The sequence below is a fragment of the Tasmannia lanceolata genome, unplaced genomic scaffold, assembly GCF_043159265.1.
Source record: "Tasmannia lanceolata isolate RefF3 unplaced genomic scaffold, GAP_Taslan_0.1 ptg000024l, whole genome shotgun sequence".
NCBI classification, from domain to species: Eukaryota; Viridiplantae; Streptophyta; class Magnoliopsida; order Canellales; family Winteraceae; genus Tasmannia; species Tasmannia lanceolata.
In genome coordinates, this window is record NW_027518701.1 from 341754 (window position 1) to 367119 (window position 25366).

The 25366-nt window shown below is 37.8% G+C and overlaps 1 protein-coding gene across 2 annotated transcripts; it reads left to right on the forward strand.

The window, feature by feature from the left end:
* The first annotated feature begins 5202 nt into the window (after positions 1 to 5202).
* LOC143857277 (uncharacterized) lies at positions 5203 to 23926 on the forward strand. Of its 2 annotated transcripts, XM_077367697.1 has the most exons (9): positions 5203 to 5560; positions 6159 to 6211; positions 15782 to 15841; positions 15947 to 16024; positions 17827 to 17956; positions 18320 to 18372; positions 20178 to 20306; positions 20418 to 20523; positions 23225 to 23364. In XM_077367697.1, the coding sequence occupies exons 1-8, from the start codon at positions 5260 to 5262 to the stop codon at positions 20487 to 20489; spliced, it is 876 nt and encodes a 291-aa protein (XP_077223812.1). In that variant the 5' UTR covers positions 5203 to 5259; the 3' UTR covers positions 20490 to 20523; positions 23225 to 23364. The 2 variants fall into 2 exon arrangements, with proteins under 2 accessions (XP_077223812.1, XP_077223811.1); XM_077367696.1 differs by lacking the exon at positions 20418 to 20523 and having other exon boundaries at positions 5204 to 5560; positions 20178 to 20354; positions 23225 to 23926.
* The last annotated feature ends 1440 nt before the right edge of the window (positions 23927 to 25366 follow it).

A 25366-nucleotide genomic window follows, 5' to 3' on the forward strand; every position in this document is an offset into this window, starting at 1 on the left:
CAACGCGTATTCCAAAGGCGAATCCGAAGTTCGCAAATTTGCCTTGTTTTTTTAAGGCAGAAAATTTAACATTTTCTGAAGATACAAAAGGTGTCAAGGAGTGGCGAAATGATAGATCGTGAAAATTTTCTCGGAAGGAACTTAGCGTAGTTTGTGAAGAGTTAACGCTGAAGGAGAGTGCTAGAGTCATCACTGATTCGTGCACGGCATCGGAGGGGCCGGGCCAACGGGGGTTTGAATCGTGGTTAGTTTGGTGAGTCGGTGTTGAGGGGGAAAATTGTGAACGGCTCTTCACCACCAATTCATAAGAGTCCTTATCTATTATTAGCTCTTATTTTTATTTAAAAGTTGGCTGTTTAGTTTTCTTTTATATATATGGTTTAGATAGATGTTGGGTAGAGTCTGTGTTTATCTAGGACTTTTAATAGATTGGATCTCTGAGAGTTTGTTTTTATCTATTTGGTTTGCTGTGGTTGTCAGACCGAATTAAAACTACTTGATGTATATAATAGTGTTACGGTGAATAATAAAGATTAGAGAGTGCTTTTTAACATTTTTGCACATCTCGAGTTGTTTAGTTTTACCTCTCTAGTTTCCAATATTATTTTCTTCTTCTAAAATTACCAAAGAGTGTTTCCAAAAGTCATCACGACTCACATAAGGGGCAACTTGTAAAAGGGATACAAGGGACTATATATGGAAGAGTAAGAGTGAAAATCATCTCAAAGAAGTTTGAAAGCTACCACGGATGTCGGCTTGGAAGCGTGATGAAATGTTACACTCCTAAGAAGTCTTAAAGGAGTAGTCTAATGAGTTCCAAGAGTCTTGGGGCTTTTGGCATATTTGTTAGTTACGTAGTAGCTGCTGATGTCAGCTTCAAAGCGTGATGAAATGTTACAGTCCTATATGTAGTCAAGGGGAATAGTCTAACATGTTCCATCAGTCTTCAAAGCGTGTGTTTTTCTTCTTTTTTTTGGCCGTTGGGGGGGGGGGGGGGGGGGGGGGGGGGGGGGTGGGCGGGTGTGTGGACATAACGCGTCTTCTAACTTACGTGGACCACGCAGCTCCCCATTGAAACTAAAACCTCTTCGCCCCGTAGACTTCCAATTCAGATTACTTGTATCTCTAGCCTTGTTGTTTCGTCTACAAAGTAAGCTTAGAGGAATAATGGAGACTCTAGCATCCTACCTACTCCCTGTTTGTTTGTTGCACTTATAATACCAGAATGGGAATCCATTTTTGACCTGGAATTTATCTAGGAACCCAGGGTGGCACCTGAAATTTATCAGTTTCTCAAAATTGTGAGTACAACTCACTAACTATAATTTTCTGAGGTTAGTGAGAATCGAGTTGAGATAGAATTTTCGAAATTGATTTTAACTACTTAAACCCACTAAAAAAATATGAGTAGGGCTTCACTTATGTATGGTACCATACATATAGATAGTATAGATAGGGCTGGCAATTAAACCCGTGAAAGAGGGGATCCGCCCCAACCGGGGTGGGGATTCCCCGATTCAAGCGGGGACGGGATGGGGATTGAAAAAAATTCCCCGAATCAGGGATGGGGGTTGCTCCAGTCCGCCCCTGTCCCGTTATCCCAATACAAAATTGAATTTTCCGCTAATAAATTTGGATTTGCCGCTTTTAATTTGGGTAGCCGCACTTGGCATTGAACAAATTTCCTTCAGTATTCTTAAATTTTCCCTAATATCATTTTCAAATGCATTTTTAGTAGAATTTTTTCAATTTAAAAAAATCCATCAAACATGTTTCACCGCAGTGTGCGGGCCAGGGATGGGTATTAGATTTTCCCCGTGGGGTGGGACGGGGATTCCCCAAATCCCGAAGTGGGGACGGGGCGGTGATGGGGAATTTTCCCCGAGGCGGGGAATGAGACATCCGGCCCGCCCCCGCCCTGTTGCCACCCTTAAGTATAGAATCTCTAGTTATAGACTTACAAGTATTTAATAGTTAAACTCAACTTTAAGAGATTCTGGGGAAAGCCACGTCGTGCTGAGAGTTTTTGCGAAATCTATGTCACTTAAACCAAGGTTTAAAATTTCGGTTTCGGTAACCGTTTCGGACACCACCAAAAACCGAAATTTGGTAATTTGGTTCCAAATTCCGGACCGAAATTTCGAAATTTCAACCGAAATTTTGTAACACTTTTTTTTTTAATAAATAATGTCATTAAACCGAAATTTCGTAAAGGGCGAAAAATGGAATTTCAGAAAATTCCGGTTTCGGCCTCCACCGGTACCTGAAATTTCGGATTTCGGTTGAAATTTTAAACCATGACTTAAATCCACTAAAAAGTAGGAGGGGGTTTCACTTATGTATGGTTATATATAGATCGTATCGAGCATGTACATATAGATATAGATTTATAAGGTATTTAATAAAATGAAACAAGTTATTCATTTTTTCTTCCTTCCAAAAAATATAAGTTTTTAAAAGTGAAATGACATCTTCAGTCCTAGATGCACTCTGAAGAATAACATGATCTCTCTCTCTCTCTCTCTACCTAAAAGGCTTTAGAAGATTTCCATTAATGGGCAGTGTTGGATTACAGAGATGTCATTTTTGGCTAAGAGCTTTTGCTGCCAACCCTCCTGTTGGTAGAGACACTTTGGCAGCAATATATGAACTACAATAACATCATTAGAGCCCTTGTTTAGGTCTTAATCGACCGCCTTCCTGACCATCCCTTCCTACTTGCTAAATTATGTGTATGTTCATGAATTTTGTTAGCAATGATCCGCCAAGTAGAGTCAAACTTACCTTCGAGTGTTTAAGCCCGATTGCTAACATCTTGTAATAGTCCATGGATCTATCGATCATAATTAGGAAGTTTTTATCCCTCAATAACAATGCATAATTCTCCTGCTAATTTCTTATTCAATCCAGGCATCCAAATTACCTCCCATCATGCATGAAAAACTAATAAGTGTTTGAAAAGATTTTTGATATTGTATCAGACTCGCCTACTAAAAAACTCAATTTGTGGAGGACATGAAATAACCTTCTCAAGTAACTACAGTGAACAATCGTTTGTCTGTGAGCGCAGATCACAGGCCCCTTCAGCTTTGCCGGACAAAGGGCAGGACCGCCAATATCACGGCCGTCCGTCCATTCATCTGAATTTGAGCACCAACAGTTTAGATCTTTGAAGGTAGACACCATAAATATGTATTTAAAAAAATACACTTGGGTTTACTTTGTTCTAAGGTCCAAACCATTCATTTGTTGCGACCCAATGTAAATAGGCCTTGCCCTCAAAAAAACATCTCCCTAGGATGATCCTAACACTTAGATCGGTGGAGATTCATATATGGTGTTGTCATAATACATGGGGGTTAGGATCATGAAGATGATTCTTTGGGCACAAACTATTTACGTTGAAGCTCACTAGATGAATGGTTTGGATCTTTGAATAGAGTGGGTTTTATTGTATTTTTTGAAATATATGCTCACCTACAAACCGACGATGCAGGGCCCACCCTACTTGTGTGCATACATCATATAACGCGTATTTTTTTTAGAAATTTCACTAGTTTACTAGATTGTGCCCCAAAAATCAGCTCCATTTGATTATCCTAACCCTTCTATAGATAAACTACACCATATAGAAATCTCTCCAGATCGAAGAGTTAGGATTATCCAATGGAGATGATTTTCGAGGTACTTTGCATTTACTTTGGGGCCTATCAATTGAATGGTTTAGATCTTTCAGCAAGGTGGACCCCACTTTTTCTAAAAAAATATATGCTCACCTCCGTATATACATCACATAGACATGTCTATTAGAAAATTCATTATTCATTGCGACCGTTATTCCAATATCCAAACAATGTAAATAGGGCCCATTGAAAATCATCACCATGTGATGATCCTAACTCTTCGATCTGTAGAGGCTGGTCAGGGGGTTTGGATCATCCTATTTAGGGGTGCAACTCGTGCCAGGTTCAACCCTAAAAAATTGCAGGTTAGGTTGTGTTTGAGTCGGGTTCAGGTTGAGGTGTCGGTTGACCTGGCCTGCATCAAAATCTGACATTTTTAATTTCTTTTTTACCAATTTTTTCTGTTTGTTTTTTAGAACATACAAACCCTAAAGGGGAAAGATATCACCATAACCGATTCAACCTGACTCAGCCAACTTCAATTGGGAAATTGGGTCGGGTTCAGGTTGAGATATTAAATTTTCGGGTTTGGTCGCGTTAGCCTTCATTGGTTTTAGAGTTAGGTCAAGTTCGGGCTGGCTTCAACGCAACCCAACTCCACCCTAGTTGCACCCCTAATCTTATGTGGTTGATTTTATGGGCAAGGCCTATTTATGTTTGGGGCCCAACAAATGAATGATTTGGATCTTCAAATCAGGTAGTCCCAAGTATTTTTAAAAAAATATACTTTATATCATGTCCACCTTCTTCAAAAACCTTGACCATTCATTGTTGGCCCCACCAAAGGTTTGTGATCAAAGAGAGAAGAGAGAGAACTACTTGTCAGAATAAGTATAAGTGGGGCCTACCTGGTTCAAATATCTAAACAATTCACTTGTTAAGCCCCTCCAAAGTAGGGGTGCAACTCGGGTCGGGTTGAGGCCAACCCGACCCGATTTTCAATCTAGCCAGACCCAACCCGACCCAACCCGATTTGCAATTGGGTCAACCCGACCCAACCCGATTTCCAATTTATGCACATGTTTTTTGTGGGCCCCATTGTTTTTTTTTTTGCTCACATTCCTACACAGGCAGCCACCATATATAAACTCTTTGTAATTGAACTGAAGGATAAATTTATGTTGAAATTTAAGCACATTTCTAGCTTCAATGGAAAATGTGTTTAGTTAAAATCGGGATTTAAGCACATTTAAACACATATCGGAATTGGAAATCAGGTTTCGGGTCGGGTCGGGTTGCCCTACACCCAAACCCGACCCAACCAGATTTCCAATTCGGGTTGATTTTTCCCAACCCAACCCGATTTAAAAAAAAAACCAAACCCAACCCAAATTCGGGTTCAATCCGTCGGGTTCGGGTTGACAAGCTGCACCCCTACTCCAAAGGTCCATGTTTTGGAGAGAGAGAGAGTACTAATTGTCAGAATAGGTACAAGTGGGGCCTACCTGATTAAATATCAAAACAATTCACTTGTCAGGCCCCACCAAAGGCCCATGTTTTGGGTCTAAGATTGTCACTGCCCTTTTTATCCCTTACTATCCCATATGAGAGAGATAAGAGGAGGGAGAAAGTCCAGATGGGCATGGCCTTAGCTGCTATTCCATTACTTTCCCGCTCTCTGATTCCACATTTCTCAGTCTCCCACGGCTGCCGCTCGGTGAACCTTCTTTCAATTCTCCGAACTTCTGCTAATGGACTCCACTTCTTCACAAAGACCTGCAAAAGAAAACACGGCTCCCCCTACTATCCAAGTGCTTTCCAACATGATTCAACCACGGAGGATGATTACTCAGTCCTTTGTGCAATCACAAGCCAGTACAATCATATTGTCATCCTTGAAAACCCCAATTCCAGGATTCTCCTCCTTGATTCCACTCGTAACAAACTTTCTTCTTTTTAATTTTCTCCCAATCTTGTCTGTTTTCGAAACCCTTTTAATTTTTAATCTGAAAATTAATTTCTTGAGAGGGTTCTCCATTGTTTGACAAAACATTTTATGGGGTATACCAACTTGATGAGCATTTGGGAAATTCCCTTTATGTAGATGTTTTTGTATGTGAGGGTATATTAGTTAATGTATTAATTTTTTCATAGTTTGGTCATTGGATAGAGGCATTCAGTATATAACCTAATTTGGGTTAGTGATAGATCAACATAATTTTGTTTAAAGAAATGGTAATTTGTTCACATGAAGATGTGGGTTCTTTCCTGCTTGCTTCAATAGTTTTTTTTTTAAAATTATGTTTTCTATTGATTCTTGGCATTATTTGAGTGTGGCTCTTCTCCTAAACTATTATCAAGTGGTAGGATTTTTCATGATTCTTTCATTTTTTTTGTATTTCAAGTAGGCTATTCTTCCATAGCAGGATAAACTATCAACTGAACTTTTTATTAGAAATTTGACATTGACATGTAATACGCCTGGCGTTCCTTTTCCCTGAGGTTGTATTTCTGACTAAATGTATTTTGGTGCAGATAATATTCATAGCATCTATAATAAGGGACATAAATGGACCGGTTCATATTGGGTACTATTTTCGTCTCAATCTATTTTTATTTTATCTTGCATCCTAGATATAAGTCACCTAGTTTTGAACTGTCTGATTCGACTTGAGTGCACAGTTAGGAGTTGCTTTGTTGGACTTGTCTGTAATGAATTAATGAAGATTGCTTTAAGTCATTTCTACCTTTTAGTACCCATGCTTCTTCCCTTTCAAAGCATTGTGATTTTATATCATCCTTTCAGAGGATGCGGCTTACCAACAGAAGCTTGAATTTCAAAGGTTAAGCAGATCAAAATACAGATTTAAATTGGTTTGTGTTACATTTTTTTTTTTTCACTTTCTTCTTTACTAGGCTTAGTCTATAACATGTATATTGAATCATTGTTTTAAATTTCGGCCGGAATACAGAAATTTCAGATTTCGGCCAGGGCCGACACCGAAAGTACATGAATTTGGTGTCGGCCCAGATTTCGGCCATATGTAATTTTTATTTTTTTTTTCCCGAAATTTACATTTTTGCTGAAATTTCGGCAATTAACAAAATTTGTTTTTTTGTACCGAATTTCGGCCACAGCCAAAACCGATACCGAAATTTCAAACCTTGTATTGAATCACTATGAGCCTCTTTAGCTCTCCCAAACTCATGCGTTGATTTTCTATGTTTGGTGGTTCTCTTCTAAAGAACTGATAATCAAAGAAGATTTCCTTGTCAAGTACTCCATTATAGCCTTTCGATCAAGGAATTGGGTTTGTCCATATTCCCAAATTCTTAACTCTTGCTTGATATCTATAGAAGTACATGTTTGTGTTCAACAGTCTGTCTTTGATTAGAAAATGAACGATGGTATGGTGATTAATTCTCACATATGCTAGAACCTATGTTCCTTGGTTTGCCCAATGCCACGTCATATTGCATAGAGGTAATATGGTTCACTATAATACATCAAAGCTACCGAATTACGAACCCACATGAAAGATACCTGGTTCGGTGCCCAATTTTGACTTCTACCTTTCATATTTCCAGTTCTCATAGAGGTGTGTGTGTCTATATATATATATTAGATACCCAATTGGATACTGAGCTTTGACTTTCAGCTTCCATATTTTCAGTTCATACATATTTTTCACCTTCCACATTTGTATATCTACTTCTCAAGTCTCATAATTTTTGAGAAGGATTCCTTTCTACCTTATGCACTATTTTGAGAACGATTCTCTTCTACCTTATGCACTATCTGTATGATCAACACATTCAAGGTAGATTTTTGATGGTATCAAAGTCTTGAGATCAAGAAGATCAAGATCCAAGGGCACGCCATGATCAAAATATTTATTGTCCCTTCCATCTCTCTCAGTTTTGTATTGTCTCTTTCTCTTTTTTTCTCCTCATTTTATTTCATTCCCTACATAAAATCAATTTCTATTTTTGTCCAATTTCACTTCCCAATGGTTTTTTCAATCCCTCTTTTTGATCTTTTCTCCAAAATCATCAAACTAAAAAATTTCTTCAACCCCACGAATACTGGGGTTTCCCCCTCATTTTTTTCTAGTCTCATAAAATCCCTCCTTTTTGGTTTCTAACTTAAGCCTCATTTTTAGTGAGGTGAAAGTAATCAACTCACCTAAGCTTCTATTTACGTTATAAAAGGAGGTTGCACTCATTTTACTTAAGTTGGTGCATTTTAGCACACAACATAATTTGAAAAAAGGTGCATGCTGGCAGTTTTCCCTGTCAAACATCAAAATCCACAAAATCCTCCCAAACCCTATGAAATTTTCAAACCCCAAATTCTCATTTTGACCACATCTCTCCATTCCAACCCTACAAAGCAGGGATATGGCTGGCATTCATCTAGGCCTCCCCAGGTGGTCACGGGTTCGAGTCACAGAAACTTGGCGCAACGGTTGCTCCATTGTGACTTGGTGGTCACTGGTTCCAGTCACGGAAACAGCCTCTCTGCAAAGTAGGGGTAAGGCTGCGTACGTCTAGCCCTCCCCAGACCCCGCAATGGCGGGAGCCTCGTGCACTGGGCCGCCCTTTTTTTCTCTCCATTCCAACCCTACATTCCCCCACTCGTTCCCTTCCTCAAATTCTTCATCATCTCCTCTCTCTTTTAACCCCATTTTTGCATCATATCATCAATATTTGTCTCGATTCTAATTCATTCTGTCATTTTCCATATTTTGATTTCTTTTTTCTCAATTCTTCATCACGATTCCTCTTGAATAGGTTCTCTGAGGCTCTGAGGATAACCCATCTTCATTTCATGTGTTTTCTCAACTTGTCAATTTATAATATGTTAGGATCATGATGCGGGAGCATTTTTACCTCTGTCACCATCTTACTCTCCGACCCATAAACCGGGGTCGCACGATCCCAAACGCGGGTCATTTGCGACCTGGATTGCCAAAATTGGCAACCTGAAGCTTCAAATGATTTTACAAAAAAAAAAATAAAAAATGATGAAAAATCATCCTCACATGCTTCGATGCCGGCTTCTAGCACAAGACCTGCTCCTCCAAGTTCAAGCGGACCATCAATTCGTCGATCCAGGCGACGACAAGCTCGCATGTCCAGTTTTGCAATAGCGAACACTTTAATGAACTAGGGAAAGAGAGATGTACAATAGTTTATTAGTTTTATCATTTATCATGTTTTTATGTTTTTCATTTCGGAATTGAATGGTTATTTTCTATTTGCTATCATTTAAGATTGAGAAGGCAATATATGCTGGTACTTAATTTAGTAATATTTGAAGATCTTCAAATTTTATATATTTCGGTAGATTGGAACTAGAATTTTCATTTGAATAAGTATGAATGCCATACATGAGGGTTTTGATTTTGTTTATTAAATGTATGTAGTTTGTACTATGGAATGACATTCTTGTAAAAATATATGAAAAATAAAATAAAAATAAAAAATAAAAATAAATAAATAAATAAATAAATATATATATATATATATATATATATATATATATATATATATATATATATATATATATATAGGGAAAGTGATTGTGAGCGGCCCCTCATATAAGCTTATATGAGGTGACCGCTAAAAACATGGTGGGCCCACATTTTTGGGGTGATCCGAACCGGTCATTTGATAGGCCCTGACTTAGATAGAGGGTGCCCAAAAAATCAGCTACATAGGATCATCCCAACCCTTCAAACTGTGGAGGTGAAAGAGGGGAAAATGGGCGGGTATAAATTTGCCAACTTACCCACCCATTTTCCCCCTCTTTCACCTCCACGGTACGAAGGGTTGGGATGATTCTATGGAGCTGATTTTCTGGGCACCCCTTATCTACGTCAGGGCCTATCAAATGACCGGCTCGGATCACCCCAAAAATGTGGGTCCACCATGTTTTTAGAGGTCACCTCATATAAGCTTTTATGAGGGGCCGCTCACAATCACTTTCCCCTATATATATATATATATATATATATATAGAGCAATGATAGATACAAGGGAGCCCTTGCATAAAGAGCCAAAAAAGGGCTTTGGATTGGATCCACGTCATCAAATGTAACTGATTTTACTTTTTCAACCAATTTTAAGTTGTAACTGAAAATGACGTGGATCCAATCCAGAGCCCTTTTTGGCTCTTTATGCAAGGGCTCCCTTGTATCTATCATTGCTCATATATATATATATATATGTGTGTGTGTGTGTGTGTGTGTAGAGAGATATGTATAGAGCATAGTTTTAAAACTCCGCCATCCGCTTCAACTCCCCTGAGTTGACTCCCTTTTACCTTGGCTGCATTCCGCCTTGTGCCGCATCCATGTTCTAAGTTTTGCCCTACAGAGCTCCTGAATTATGACCGTGTCACTTGAGTACTCTACTGCGAAGCTGCATTTCGCGCCGCATCCACATTTTTAAACACTGGTATAGAGTGCCAGAGCATCCCAAAGTATCATTCCAAACCGACTTGCGACTCCAAAGAGCATACCAACTTGCCTGCCCTCATCATAGTGCGTACCGGGCTACCATTGTACCCCATATCTGTTCCCGTACCTCGTCCCAGAACAAACCGCGGTCTAGGTAACATTGTGCAGGAGCATCCCCTAGATTTTCTACATCTGCCTTTGATATCTCCTTAGGGTAGTGTTGCTTGTGTTTCATATATGGTCATGTGTGTAATTTTGCTACTTTCATATGTTTTAGTGGTCTTTTCATTAATACGGGTAGTTTGGATATTTTGTGGCTACTAATGTACTTTTGGGTTATTTTCCTTCACTTAGAGGTGGTTAGGTCATTTTTCTTGTTTGTGGTCTATAAAAGGGACTTTTCCCCCCATTTGTAATATTTTTGTTTGAATTTGAATTTGAAGAGGAGAGATTTTTCTCTAGATCTTGGATCCAATCGGATTTGGAGGGAAAATCTCTTGCAAAGAGGGTTTTTTCTTGTGGAATTTTCATCCAAGGGAGAAATTGAGCTGGTAAATCAAGCTCTTCCATGGAATTTTATCATCTTTTGCCTTGAAATTCAAGGTTTTATCCATCTTTGCCAAAATTCAGCATCTTCTTGCTGAATTTCAAGATTTTTCATGAAGAATCCACCAAGAGGAGCTCACAAATTCAGGATTCTGCCCTAAGTTTCAATGATGCTAGAAATTCAAAGCTTCCACGTGTTTTCTCCATCATCAATTGGTATCAGAGCAATAAGCGAAGTGTTTTTAATTTTGCTGGTCCTGGAGATAAAAAGGAGCAAGATCGAGTGGTGAATTTTCCTCTCATGCAGAGAGTTGCTGAATTTCAGTTACATTCCAGAGAAACTTTAAGGAGAGAAACAATTGGCCATTTGTTCTTGTGCGCGAAACTGAACTCTCTGTTGCTTAAATCTGCAAAAGGGTTTGATTATTACAATGAAATTTGAGCACACAACTCCTGTAAGGAGGATCAGTTTTGTTGCGATCCAGATCAGTTTTGATTCGGTGGGAGCTTTGATTGTTGCGATCCAGATCTGGAATCTAAATCACATTCTCTTCCAGTTCTGGAAGCTCATTCAAAGTAGTTATGCCATCTAGAATGGATCTCATCTGCTGAGCTCCACGTTTGTTTAAAAAAAAGAGGATTTCGATTTCCAGTTGGAAGAGAGTGGTGCCTGAGTTCTGCATGTTGAATTTTCATGGTAATTTCGCTTGTATTCGAACGCATTCATCATCTGGTAGGAGTTTTTTTTTTTTTTCCAATGCTTGTGGTTTTAAGAAAATGATTCACGTAGAAGAACCCAACTAGAACTAGGATTAGAGCCGGGTAGATTCCTTTTACCTTCTTCATGAATTTGTTCTAAAGGATTCATTTAGCCGACACCAACTAGTTTGGGACAAAGGCTTTGTTGAGTTGAGTTGAGTTGTGGTTTTAAAGTCACTCAAGAGGTTTATAGAAACTGAGTTCAATACATTCAATTGAGATAATTTGGATCTGGTGAAAGGAATTCCAATGCTGCAATCTGTGCATCAGACGTTGGCATTTTCCGTACCTGGATCTGGTCTAGACGAAATCCTTGCTTGTAATAAGAATTCGCTCCAGGAATATTTTGTTTGCCTTTTGAATATTGACCAGATCGGACAGACGAATGATCATTTTAGCCATGCATGAACTTAAAAGCATCGAATTTATGAGTTTTGTGTTTTTCATTCGCATGAATTACAAAACTCTGTATTTTGAATACTTTGGTGGATTCTGAATTGTGGATCTGGTTCGTTTACACCAGGAGCTTTCATGCAACACATTCTCTTGGAGTTCACAAAAAAATTTCTCCTAAAAGCTCTGGCTCATGAAGTGTCTTTCTTGAAAATCATTCAAGAAGCTGAGTCTTCTTAATTACTATTCGTGAATATCCCTCCTACTGTAAATGAATGAATTCCGTACTGTTTTTGCATTTAAATTCGTCATTGAGTGAAAGCTTGGCAAAGGAATTTTGAACCTCATCAAAGGTCTCTATGCATGTGGATCTTGATGAGGACCGTAACCTGAGAAGGATACAAGTTGGAACCTTGGAGGTTGTCTTCAAAGGCATTCATAAGCAGCATCAATCTTATGAGGTATTAAGGTTCGAGTATGATGAAAAATTCCAGACAGATATAAGCAAGCTGCAGATTTGTAGAGGTAACTGATCACAATAATTGTTCCTCCGGATTCTGTCCTCAACTCAAATTTAGAAGGTAGAGTCAAATTCTCAAACAGTTGAGCCAAACTCAGAGATATTCAACCTTGTTTTAACTCCACAGAACTAGTCTAAACTGACTTGTATTGGAGCCTTTCGATTTCAATTGAGATGAAAAAAGATAATACAATTCAGATATATGCTGTTCTATATACCAGACCTATAAGCCATGAAAACAGACAAAAACTTCATAAGCAGCTTTTCACTTCCAATGGCAAATACACGAAGTGGATTGGATTCTGTGTAGAGGAGTCTCTAACTTCGAATGAGGACCAAAAGCCAGAACTTGTCTCCCCACTATGTAAAATCTATCAGCATTCTAGCAAATCACTACCAGTACCCATAGCAGATGTTTCCAGCGTCTTAAAAAAATAAACCCGAATTTAATCACTCGAAGTTGAAGCTTTCAAAAATATAGGAATTGGATGACGGATCAAAAGGATTCAAATCACATGATTCAAAGAGCAAACCGAGCACACAGAATTCAGCTTTTCCTTCAATTAAGATGAACAGTATCCACAAAATTAAATATGAAGTTACTTTACAGGACGTAAGATTTTGTAGAAGACACCATAATAACATTCACAAATAGCAATAACACCACTTCAATTTCGATATTGTCTTTGCCCGGATCTTCCAGGATTTGAGATTTCTATTTTCTCCCCAAGATCTGCAAAGGCTGAAAAGCTTTGCAGCGGCTTTGATACCAATTTTGAAGTAGGGCGATCTGTGAAAGCGTTCTTCTCTTGATCTTTACACGAGCGTGGGGACGCAAGCGATCGGATCAAGCACGGAATTGTCGGCAACGGGCTGTTGCATTCAACGAGAAATGAAAATGGGAGAAATGGATTTAAGCTAGGATCACAAGCTTGCACATCTAATTTTACAAGAAAAAGATCAGGGATACAAGAGAAAGAGCCAAGTTCTCTCTCTCTCTCTCTCTCTCTCTCTCTCTCTCTCTACAGAGAAGAAACTCAAATTTCAAATCATCAAAAAATCCAGAATATGATAGATTGTGGGCTTTATATAGACCAGCCCTAGAACAACGTGAAAATACTCCCTACCCCTAATGGACAAAACGACTAATCAGGCCACCATATGGGACATCCCAACAAAAGGGCTTACAAAAAACAAATCTGACACTAGAACTACTCCACGTCGATGCAATCCAATGAAAAGCCGATGCGCTAGGGTATGCTCTGCATCACGCCCCCTCCCCCCTTTGAACTCCTTTATCATATCAATAAAATTTAAGGTGCAGGCCCGAGTTCCTAAATAAATTCCAGGTTTAAAAAAGTGATAGTGGTGGCATTCAGCTACTTAGAAACAACGAATTCTTTAACATGAAGGATCTTGGAATTCTTCATTATTTCCTGAAGAGTGGATGTTGAAAGAGCCAAAGATAGAATGCTTTTATTTCAAAGAAAGTATGCACTTGATTTATTTAATAGTTTTTGTATGATGAATTGCAAGCCTATGGTTATTCTGTTGTTTATGCTAAAAACATCTGTACCTGAGAAGTGAGAAAGTTAAGGATCTATGCACTTATCAATTTTTTTTTTGAATGGTGAGTTTTTATTAAAGAAGAAGAGCAAAAGCTAGCTTACTCGCCTGAGATGGACAGAGTAAGGAGATACAAACCGATACAAAGGCAGCTTACATAAAATGAAGACACAGAGGCCCCCATTCAAGGAGGATGAAAATCAAAGACTTCTAGCCTATCTCTTAGAACTCCCGTTCTAGCTAGGCTATCTACCTCGCAGTTGCCAGACCTTCTGATATGCTGAAAAGAAACCTCAAAAGGCGACACCTGATCCCAGATCTCCAGAATAAGGGGCTTGAATCTCCAAGGGGGAGGGGACCTGCCCTCCAACTAACTAATCACACTGAGTGAATCACCTTCCACAGTTAAATTATCCAATTCTCTACTCTCCATTAACCTAATTCCTTGAAGAACTCACCTCTGCATCATTTGAGTCTGAGATTCCAATAGGGCCTGAGAAAGCCCATCTATTAGATCCCCATTCATCCCTTAAAAGACCGCCAATACCAGCTGGAGTGCACTTATCAAATTATAGTGGCCTCCCTGCACTATTTTACGCTCACTGGGGTAGATATTACCTATGTTGTAAATCAAATATGTCAGCATTTGCATGACCCTCTAAAAGAACACCTATTTTGAGATACCTTAGATGGACCGTAGTTCATGGACGATTTTACAAAATCATTCAAGACAAGAGAGTGAGGATATGTGGTTAATTGGATATAGACTGGGCTATGGATCCTAACACGCGGAAATCTATATGAGGTACTGCATATTGATGAAAAATTGCATGATCTCTTGGAGTAGGAACAAACAAAAGATAATAGCTTGATCATGATTTGAAGCCGAGTATAGAGTCGAGTGGTGAAGTATTTTCTTGCCATCTTACAAGTCATGAACAAACCGCAAATATCTTCACGAAGTGGCTTACGGCTGATCATCATCATCACTTGGTGAACAGGCGTAGCATGTCTGGTGTACCATTTTAGCCTGATGTGGAGACTTAGACCAGTTCGAAATTCAGGATAAGGGTACTTGGTCATTTTTGCATCCCCATTTAAATATCAGTTGTAACTTGTATTTTGTTATTATTGAATGAAAGGAACTGCGTTACTTTGTTTTGACTCCGGCATGTCTCTTCGACCTCTTACTATCTTTGTGGTCTATCGTATTCATGGAAGACTTTTTACATCATATATGTCTGATATCTATTGAGAATGTGTGATATCGATTGAGAAATGGCCTCAATATTTTTAAATATATGTTTCTCTTTGTAGTCAAAAGTTCTTTTTTTTAGCATTCCCCTTGATTGTGCAGACTAATTTCCTTGATTCTCTATTAGCGTATAACTCCCATGCTACCCTTTTTGGGTCCATCTTGTAAACATGTATTCTGTGTTGACATATTGATGAAATCATTTCTGTACTCTATTTTTCTTATTCTAGCTTGTTTTCTACATCTAATCTTTGCAAATTTTACTAAGAGAATATAGATGAAGTTGCACATTGAGATGGAACCAAATTTGTGTTGATTTTTGTAGTGAAGATAAGCTTAAATGCTCAATTTTTATGCTAGTAATGTCCTCTGCAAAGTATTCTTGGATTACATTGTACTTTTATGTTGACAGGTCAATTACCAATTTTTTTTTTTTTTTTGAAATGGTCAATTTCCAATTTGCTTTCCCTTTCTGATGGTTTTGTTTTTTCTTTGTTTCCTGTCTCTCTTTTTTATAGTGCACTTTAGGATTTCCTCTTCATATATTGTGCCATATACGTATATGCTTGTGTATGACTCTGGATTTCACATTTCTTTCTGTAAATTAGCATTTGTGGCGCCATTTTTTTACCTCATTTCCTAATGTGTTGTTCAGGACGAGTTTGCAACACTCCCAGCTATTGTTCCACAGGGCCCCATTGCAATCTTGGGTTTGGTAATTTAATTATTATTATTTTAACTTGAACTTTTTACTTCTAATCTGTCTATGAAAGAAATAATTTCGCATGGATTTGAGATGGTTAAATTTATGCTTGTTCAGGGTGGTGGAACTGCAGCTCATTTGATGCTTGAATTGTGCCCTTCTTTGAAGCTTGAAGGTTGGGAGATTGATGAGATAGTAAGCCACTCCTGCTATGTATCTTTTATTACAGATTTTAAATTTGGAAATGATATGTAGACACACTTGTGGCAAGGTTGTCCCATGCCCTCCAAATATTTCCAAGTGATCCAACACATATATTTGACTTTTTATTAAAAGATAGGGGTATTGTCATTACAAAAATACATCCTTGGAAAGATGTTAGAAAGGAAGAGCTTTCAGGGACATCCCTGACATGGATGTGTCTTCCTAACAACACCCTTTTAAATGGGACATATGGGATTCTTTTATTATATATGATGTACAATGTCTTAATTTCATTAGCTTTTTTTTTTTTCAGTTAAGTGCAGATAGTAAGGGGCACTCCTGCCACGTATCTTCCAATAAACCACTTGCTACCTATTTAAACTATCTGTTTTCTGCATTAGATATGCTACACAAAATTTTAGTTTTATTACCCGCATTTCAATTAAGCATAAGTTTCTATACCCAGATGTGCAAGGGATGATGGTTTGTGAATCCGAACTGTGGGAGTAGGCACAGGGGCACCAAATTTGTGGGCACTTGGAAATGATGTGGTGGAATACTTTTTAAACATTTAAAGGGTCCTCAGAAAAATGTGAAAATTTGAAAAGTTATACACCCGAGCATCAAAACATTCTACAGTTGAATTTTTGGTTGAATTTATATCGTTTTTTTTGGTAGATCGAACACGTGCCTCAAGATTGCGGCACAGAGCAATTCAATTGAGAGATGACCCTGATGTATGGGCAAATTTTTCTTGAAAGGACCAAGTTCTTGGCATGATTTACCTTAGAAGAAACACATAAGGCTATTGCATTAACTGTTGCAACACAATGTGGGGCCTTCACATATTGACTGATCCAACCCTACATCTCTCCATGAAGTTTAAGACAATTAAAAGTTCTACCATTTTCAAGAGCAACTTTAATGCGTGCACCTTTCTTCTTTTCATAGAAATGTTTAAAAAATTATGGTTATAATATTTTAAGGCTCCTGGATAAAAATAAACTTTCCATTTGCTTGGAAATATCAGCTAATAGGTGCAGTCACTTTATTTTTAAAGTTAACAGCTTTCATTGATTAAAAGAAATTTGACATATGTGAAGAGGAATGAGATGTTCCGACTTCAGATACAAGAGAAATAGACTGACTCTAATTAAAAACTCAGAAATAGAAGCCTACAAACCCAAATCCCATCCAGGAAAGGTCAAGTTTTTTTTTCTCGGTTCTCATCTGATCGACCTGCTGGAAATAGAAGCCATACCCGGATTTCCTCCCTAGAGTGGTAGAAGGTGGCGATGTCCATCTGGAAGCAAGAATCAATCTTGGACCCTTATCGGTAATTATCTCTTTCCATTTTCTAATAATATCACATGTGTGTTAGCCACAAGCCCCAAAAAGGCTTCCTAGAGAGAGGCCATTGAATTACAGTGACTAGGAGAACTTATGAAATACATGCAATGATATGCTCGAGTTGCTTCGTGACTAGCAAAAAGTTACAATTCGATTTAGACAAAATCACTACAATGTGAACTATGAAGTTAGCTTGATGCTTTAGTTAGAATCTCTCCCCAGAAAGCTCATAATTTTGTACTTCTCTTGGAACTATTTATGGAACTTGTATTGACTATTCTACGAGGTACATATTTATAGATTTATACATGATTGTGTGTTTCCTTATATGGTGAGATCTTTTTTTTTTTTGTGAAAAGAACTATATGGTGAGATCTTACCACAAGAGAACTTTAAACATTTTCATACCTTGAGATGATTTTTTTGTTTTTACTAATTGGCAGTTGATTGATCAAGCAAGAGAATATCTTGGTCTATCTCATCTAGAGAAGTGTAATCAAGCTGGTGGTATTCTTTTTGTTCATGTGGGTGATGCCCTTTCTCATTCGGCTGTTATTCCAGGAGGATTCGCTGGTAAAGTTTTTAGGGTCTAGCGACTTGAATTTAGTTTTTTTTCCTCTATATATTTTTCTCAATTATCTTCTGGCCTTTTAGCATTCCGATGGTTGAGTGTTGCATACTTCTATTTAGTAATAATTAGTCTTTTCCTGTGGAACTTATCTAATACCGCCATATGTAAAGTCTTTCAATGAGTTCTTTTACCAGTGTAATTACGGTCAGTATTTCCATGTAAATCTTTCAATGATTTCTTTTAGCAATGTAATTACCATTAGTATTTTCATGTAAAACTTATCTATTACTGTCATATATAATGTCTTTCAATGAATTCTTTTTAATTGCCGTAGTATTTATTAGTGACATCTGTTAACCATCCAGGCATCGTGGTGGACTTGTTTTCTGATGGAAAGGTCTTACCACAGTTGCAAGAGGTATATGCCTTGTGCTGCTAATGTGTTTAATTTAAAGGTCTCATATATTAGTGGCAAAGTCTCTTGATGTCTCTCATATTGTTTTTCTAAATTGAAATAGTAGGATATACCAACTATATTGCGTGATCCTATCTCTGGATGATTTCATAAAATCTTTGGAGGAAGAAACTGGTAGTGGAATGTTTGTTGTTGATGCTCTGTAAAGTGCATATTGTTGCTTGATTAGCCACAATCTTTGATTAAGTGTCTATAATTTCTGTTCTTCGCTTATGTAATTAGAATTGATTTTGTTTGCTTAACTAATATTCAGGTAATATCTTAAGTTTATAATAACAACTTATTAAGTAATCTCACCAAGATTATTTTAAGTAGTTTTGCTAATTACCACCCCCCATGAAGTAGCATGTCATTGTCATCATTATCAAACCCTGCACCAAGAATTAGTAGAACTTGTGAAGATTTTTTTGCCGTATGAAGTACGAACTTTGAAATTAGGAACGATGTATGTTCTACTTTCAAAGTTCTATAGATATGTGAGAGAGAGAGAGAGAGAGAGAGAGAGAGAGAGAGAGAGAGAGAGAGAGAGAGAGAGAGAGAGAGATTTGTGTAATTCTTTCTCCACCACTCCGATTTTTCTTACTCTATTCATACTTATTCACTATTGCTCCTCTATAATCCCATGTCAGATAACGATAACAAAAAAAATCTTTTCTTATTGATATGAGATAGATAGAAAAAAAAAGTCTCGAGTGAATAGATGAAATAATCTGATCTAGAAAATGATGGTATGGGATTACCATCAATCGGATTGTTTTCGTTGGGCCTCCACCAACAAACAAGGGGTCAACCTTGTTTATTGTACGTCTATTGATCTTTGATAAATGATCACTATGAGTCAGACTCAATAGAATTTGATCAATCCTTTTTTCTGTCGTCAAGGTGGAGAACTGAACCAAGAATTCTCTTTCTTCATCATCAATCGAATCAGGGAGGGAGGGAGGGAGGGGTATTTCTATATGGTTTTCTTGTAGTTTGGATGGCTTATATAATGCTCCTGAAGCATTATTTAGAGGCACAGTCTCTTTAAACTCCCCCATGTCATCGTGGATTCCTAATTAATTAGTCTCCCCCATAGTTTTACAACTCCCCCATGTCATCGTGGATTCCTCTGAGTTAGACTCCCTTTTCCCTTGGCTGCCTTCCGCGTTTTGCCCTACAAAGTCCAGAAAAACTCCTTTGACTTCTGAGTCATGACCGCGTCAACCGAGTACTCAGCCTCTTCAACCAATTACTCGATCGACTGTGTCGTGCTTAGTTGACTAGGATTTTCTTCGACCACATTTTGACCCTCATCCGCGTTTGAAACACTGACTCTCTCGCCTTTGAATGTGGGAGTTTCAAACATGACTGTCACATGCAACACTTTTGCTTTCTATTGTGAGCCTCTCTGAGAGTGTCTTTTATGTTCTCTGTAGGGAGTTTATTGGCACCATTTGTGTATCCAGCATTGCATGACCTAAATGTTTTCCGGGTTCTATAGTAGTTAATGTTTTCCTTGTGTTAGTCTATTGTCATCTATATGCTTACCTCTTGTTTTAGAACATCCACTTGTACAAAAGGTTGTTAAACATTCTTGGTTCCATTCTATTCTGTCCACATCTTTCCTTGTTTATTAACACATTTGTGCATTTTGTTTATTCTGTTATCATTTTATCTATCGCTCTTATTCTTGCATGGCTATGTTTTATTAAAAAATATTAGTTTTTGTAAAATTGGAGGGTGCATTATTGGATTGTGTATCACAGGCTGCGACGTGGTTGGAACTCAATAAAAGACTGATGCCCCATGGTCGTATCATGGTGAACTGTGCTGGGGCTGATGTTGTAGCATCAAATAATGGTTATGGAACATTCTATGCAAATGATGGTGCCTGGGTACATAATTCTACTATCAAGGCATTATGCGAAGCATTTCCCGGAAATGTATGTTACTTCCTTCCCTTATTTGACATCTTTTGACTAATCTTTTATTTCGATAAATGACAGAATGATGAGGGTCTCTTTATCAATCTCCAAGGAGAACTTTCACTGTCTCATTCAGCACCAACTATTAGCTGATATAGCTACATTTGGTCGAAACACACGAAATTAAGTACTGATAAAGCTACATTTTCATCGTTTATTGTGATTTAGATTTCTATTAGTGGGGTAGCATCATCTTTAGTCCTCCATGTAATCAGTTATAAGTACCTGTATTGCCATATAATTTTCTTGTATTCACTTTGGTAAAAAATAGTGGATGATATTCTTATTCTTGTTATTGTTAATTTAACCACCATTTTTCTGCATTTTAGTTGCTATGCAAGAATCCAAGTTATACAAACTCTGACAATCATTTCTTATTCTTAAAATTCAAACTCTCTTGCATGACTTCGCATGCAAACAAGTTCCTAAAGTGACTTTTGTAAGAAGATATAAAGAAAACATTTTAAGGAAATGCAGACTGAAATTCCAGGAGTATTTTTCAAAGCAGAAATGTGGATAGGTTGATTGGCCAATGTAATTTGATTGTAATATCTTTTATCGTACTTCCTTTGTACAGTTATGAACTGGTGCATTACTCAATCAGTGAAGGTTAATTTTAAGTTTTAGCATTTCATAGAAGAGCATGCCAACTTGCTTCTAAGACAGGAAAGACATGTTAAAGGTCTGCTATTTGCTGTGGATGAGATGTGCAATTATGGGGTAAACATGAGCTTAAGGTTATGTCTGGACAAGGGATTTTTTTTTGGGAAAATAAACCTTAGAAAACACTTTTTTGGATTCTTTTTTTATCTACGGTTTGGTTCACATCCAAACTTTCCTGGAATTTTGTTTACTATTGTTTCGAAGATACATGCTAGAACTCGTCGACGGAAGTGTCGGACAATGTCCAGAGACGATGTGAAGCGACGATGGAGGTGTCAACAACTCTTCGGAAAAATGTTAGAAACCCAAGAAGAATACCCACTAACAAATAAAAAAAAGCAAAAGCGGTTGGTTCACTGGAGGGGATTGACAACTCGATTCGTGGCGATGTGCGGCGACGATGTTCAGCAGTTGGTTCGTTAATCAATAGCCTTGATTATCTAGAGAGGCAAAAGTTGCAGGCAAGACGAACTAGGATTCGGATCCTCAGACCTCCTTCTATTCTATCATCCCCTTGTTTTAGTGGCGTTTGACCCACAATCTCTGCGGTCGACAACAATGGTTTCGTTCTAGGGTTTCTTTCTAGATTTAGGGATTTTTTCATCTATTTTGATTCTATCATCTCCGTTCTAGGGTTTCTTTCTTGATCCAGGGTTACTTTCATCTTCTTCGATCCTAAGCATTTCCTCTCTAGAATTTCTTTCTGGATCAAGGGTTTTCTCACAAGCAGCTTTTTTTTCTTCTCCATCCAGTTTCTTGGACAGGTATAAGGTCACGAATCAAGTTGTCGATCTTCTCAAATCGCCGGTGAAGGAGTTGCTCCTGGTTGGAGAGAGAGAGAGAGAGAGAGAGAGAGAGAGAGAGAGAGAGAGAGGACGATTTGCATAATAGGGGTAGCCCATAAAGTTTACTTTTGTTTTTTTAACAGATGATGAAAATATTTATGGCCGTTACAATCCAGAATGCATAGTCTGGATTGTGAAAAGCAGATTATACATAACCTGCAGATCAACCCACAACAGAAGAACAATAAAGTGAAAAGCAGGTCCTGAAATTAATGGCCATTACAATCTAGAATGCATAATCTGCATATCAGCCCTGTCTGCTCCTTCCTTTGCTAGCTTGTCAGCATCTTCATTGGCTGATCTCCGACTGTGATGGAACTTAGGAACTGTTTGAGCAACCAAGTCCCTAATCTCATCTATAACATGCAAAAGCTTCCATGGTCCGATGGTGTTATTTGTTGCCCATGCTACAACATTGGAAGAGTCACCTTCAATAATCAGCTGCCCGGAACCATGTATCGAAAACCATCTCAAGCCCCAAAGTAGCGCTTTTGCTTCCACCTTGTTCGCATCACAAATCCCGACTGGTCCTGAATATGAGAGAATTGTTTGTCCATCTGAATTCCGAAATATTCCGCTTTGCCTGCCCTACCCGGGTTTCCTTTTTAACTCCCCTCAAAATTCGGCTTTATCCATCCTGGAGGTGGTGGAACCCACCTCGGAGTCACGTTGGATTTTTCCTTCCTTTCAAATATTATCGTCTTCCAGTTTCTGAGGGTCTTGCCAATACTGTAGCATGACACTTCCTTATATGTGTGCTGCAAGTTCAAGTGATGCACTAGAGTAGCAACCTCCTGGGATTATATCTGTAGTATGTTTTCGTCTTTTTTATACATTTTCTAATTTAGAATTTTCAGATTTAGTTTGGGTGGTTATATGAGTCTTTCAAGTATAATTCGCCGTTGTATAAACAAGGTCAATGTCCCCACTTAGTTTTATTTATTCAGCTTCGTTGTTGCTTCTCCTACTCCCTGTTTTTATCTGTCTACTTTCTCCTTCAATGTATTTTATTAGATGTTACTTTTCCCATTAGATATAAATTATGCCATTAAAATAAAATTCATTTGGGCACATGAAATACAAATACTGGAAAAATCATATGATCTATTAAAACTGTGACACGAATTGCATATGAACGCACTGGTATGAAATAGGATCAAACATGAATCCATATATATGCTTGAGCAATATTCATGTGCTTTAATTTCAATTATTAAGATAGTGTATGGAGGTTATTCTTGGTTGCATTTGTTTGTGCAATTATGTCTCAGTACCAATTCTAATCACAAAGCTCACATTCTGAAATCTCATCAATCACAGTTAAGCTGGAAGCTGGTTGAAGGAGAAGGAGGAGAGAACTACCTTGCACTCACAGGACCCATACCTGACTTGGATGCGTGGTCAGCTGCCGTCCCTGGCCAATTAAGCTCTAGTGTTAAGCACTGGAGACCTTATGAACTTCCCTGATGGATCATTCCTTCCGACTAAACAATGTCCGATTAAGGCCATTTGACACTCATGTTAGTTATCTACTGCTTTAAGTTGTGATATTTGGTGGAAGGTTGAGACCATAGTTAGCAAAAACGGTTTTCTTTTCCCAAAAAAATGCCGTTTGAAACTCATTTTAATGGCTTGCTGTTTAAAATTCCATTTAAAACTTTCACAATCAAAAACTTCATTTTTTCGGGGAAAATGTTTTAAATGCGTTTTTTTAAACGTATTAAACACATTTTTGGTCAACTACATTTTTTTGTGTTTCTGTTTTTTTGAACCAAAACCGTGTTAAACTCGAATTTTTTCTGTCCCGTTTTATTGCTGAATCACATTTTGCTAACTATGGTTGAGACTAGAGACCTTTTAGTGGGGAGCTATCCCCTTAGTCAGAATTTCAATTCCAGGGATGATGTTCATTTACACATGGATGTGAGCCCCACTGATTGTAACAGAAGCATGTGGCCAACTGGCGATTGAATTTTGTCGATGCAAGTTTATCTAATGTTTTTACTTGATGATTTTGATTTAGTTATTGCCTCTTAAACTGAACCATGTGACTTTTTGAGAAGGCAGAGTTATCAGCGGATTTGCTTGCTGACTGCTCTGATTTGTCCTAAACCAACAACTAGGTGGGAAAGCTAAAAGGTTAGTCATAGTCCTCTAGCACATAGACCAAAAAGTAATGAGGTGTTTCTACTAATCAGTGTTAGAAATCCAAGATTTGGTGGCTATGTTTATAATATCTATTGTATTATAATCTCGGTTATTGTCTGAGTTTTATCAAATGTAGAATTCATAACTGACAGGGATAAAAGAACAACTTTTTTGTGAACACCCAGTTTTTGTTTTTCTTAGAACAATTTGTATGATGGAAGAGCCCGAAATCCCGAATAGAGTTGTGTTTTATCTCAAGTAAAGAGGGAAACAGAGAAGTATTTGGTTTTATTTAAAGCTAATCTGTGTTTCTATGCATTTTTTTTTGGTACATGTGGATGCTGTGACCTGTGAGTATTGTTTAGGAGTGTCTATTTAGGCAGGCCCCGTTGTGTATTACCAATAAGGTTTAAAATTTCGGTTTCGGTACCGGTTCGGACCCTGATATTTTGAAATTTCGGTCGAAATCTGGTACAAAACCCAAAACCAATATTTTATTCAATATTAAATTTCGGTGAAATATTAAATTAATATTAAAAAAAACAGAGTTTTTGGTCAAATTTCGGAAAAACCGAAATTTCGACCGAAATTCCAAAATTTCGGCCGAAATAAATGACCGTTTCGGTTTTGGGTGATTTCGGTGTCGGTCTCCACCGAAATTCGGGGATTACCATTAGGTTATAGTCACTATCAAGTGAATATTATATCCACGCACATCTTGTTTTGATAATGGCACTGTCCACTATCTATTACGTTTCCGATTGGTATCAGTAGCTTTTTGGGATTTCTGATTGGTATCGGTAGTTTTTTTTGGGAATTTTGATAGTCGTAGTTACATAGAGAAGTATAGAAACCAAGAACAAGGGAGTGCCGATATCGTTTTCCGTAAAAAAAATTATTCACTACTATGTTTGACTGTCATAAAAATTATTTCCATGGAATATTAGTTTATCCAAGGGAGAGAAAGGGCCAAGGAGGGTTAGAGAGAGAGACAATGGAGAGGAAACAAAGAGAGCGTGAGAGGTGCCTGAAAAACAGGGAAAAAAAACACAGGGAAAAAGAAGAACTCTAGTCAAAATAGAGTTTTATTTTTCCAAATTTTCAGCACTCGGGAAAGCCTAGCAACCACAGGTAAAGTACGTAGCATTTCTCATCATGATAAGTCTCATTTAAAACAAGTGAAAACCTCTCTTCTTTCTATGTAAATATTGATTAATCGTAAATGATATTTCCACCCTGTTTCCTAGTATTTCCAATCCGGTTTTTTCTTTTCTTTAAAATGACTTCATTTTTAGGAACAGACAAGCAAAAGGT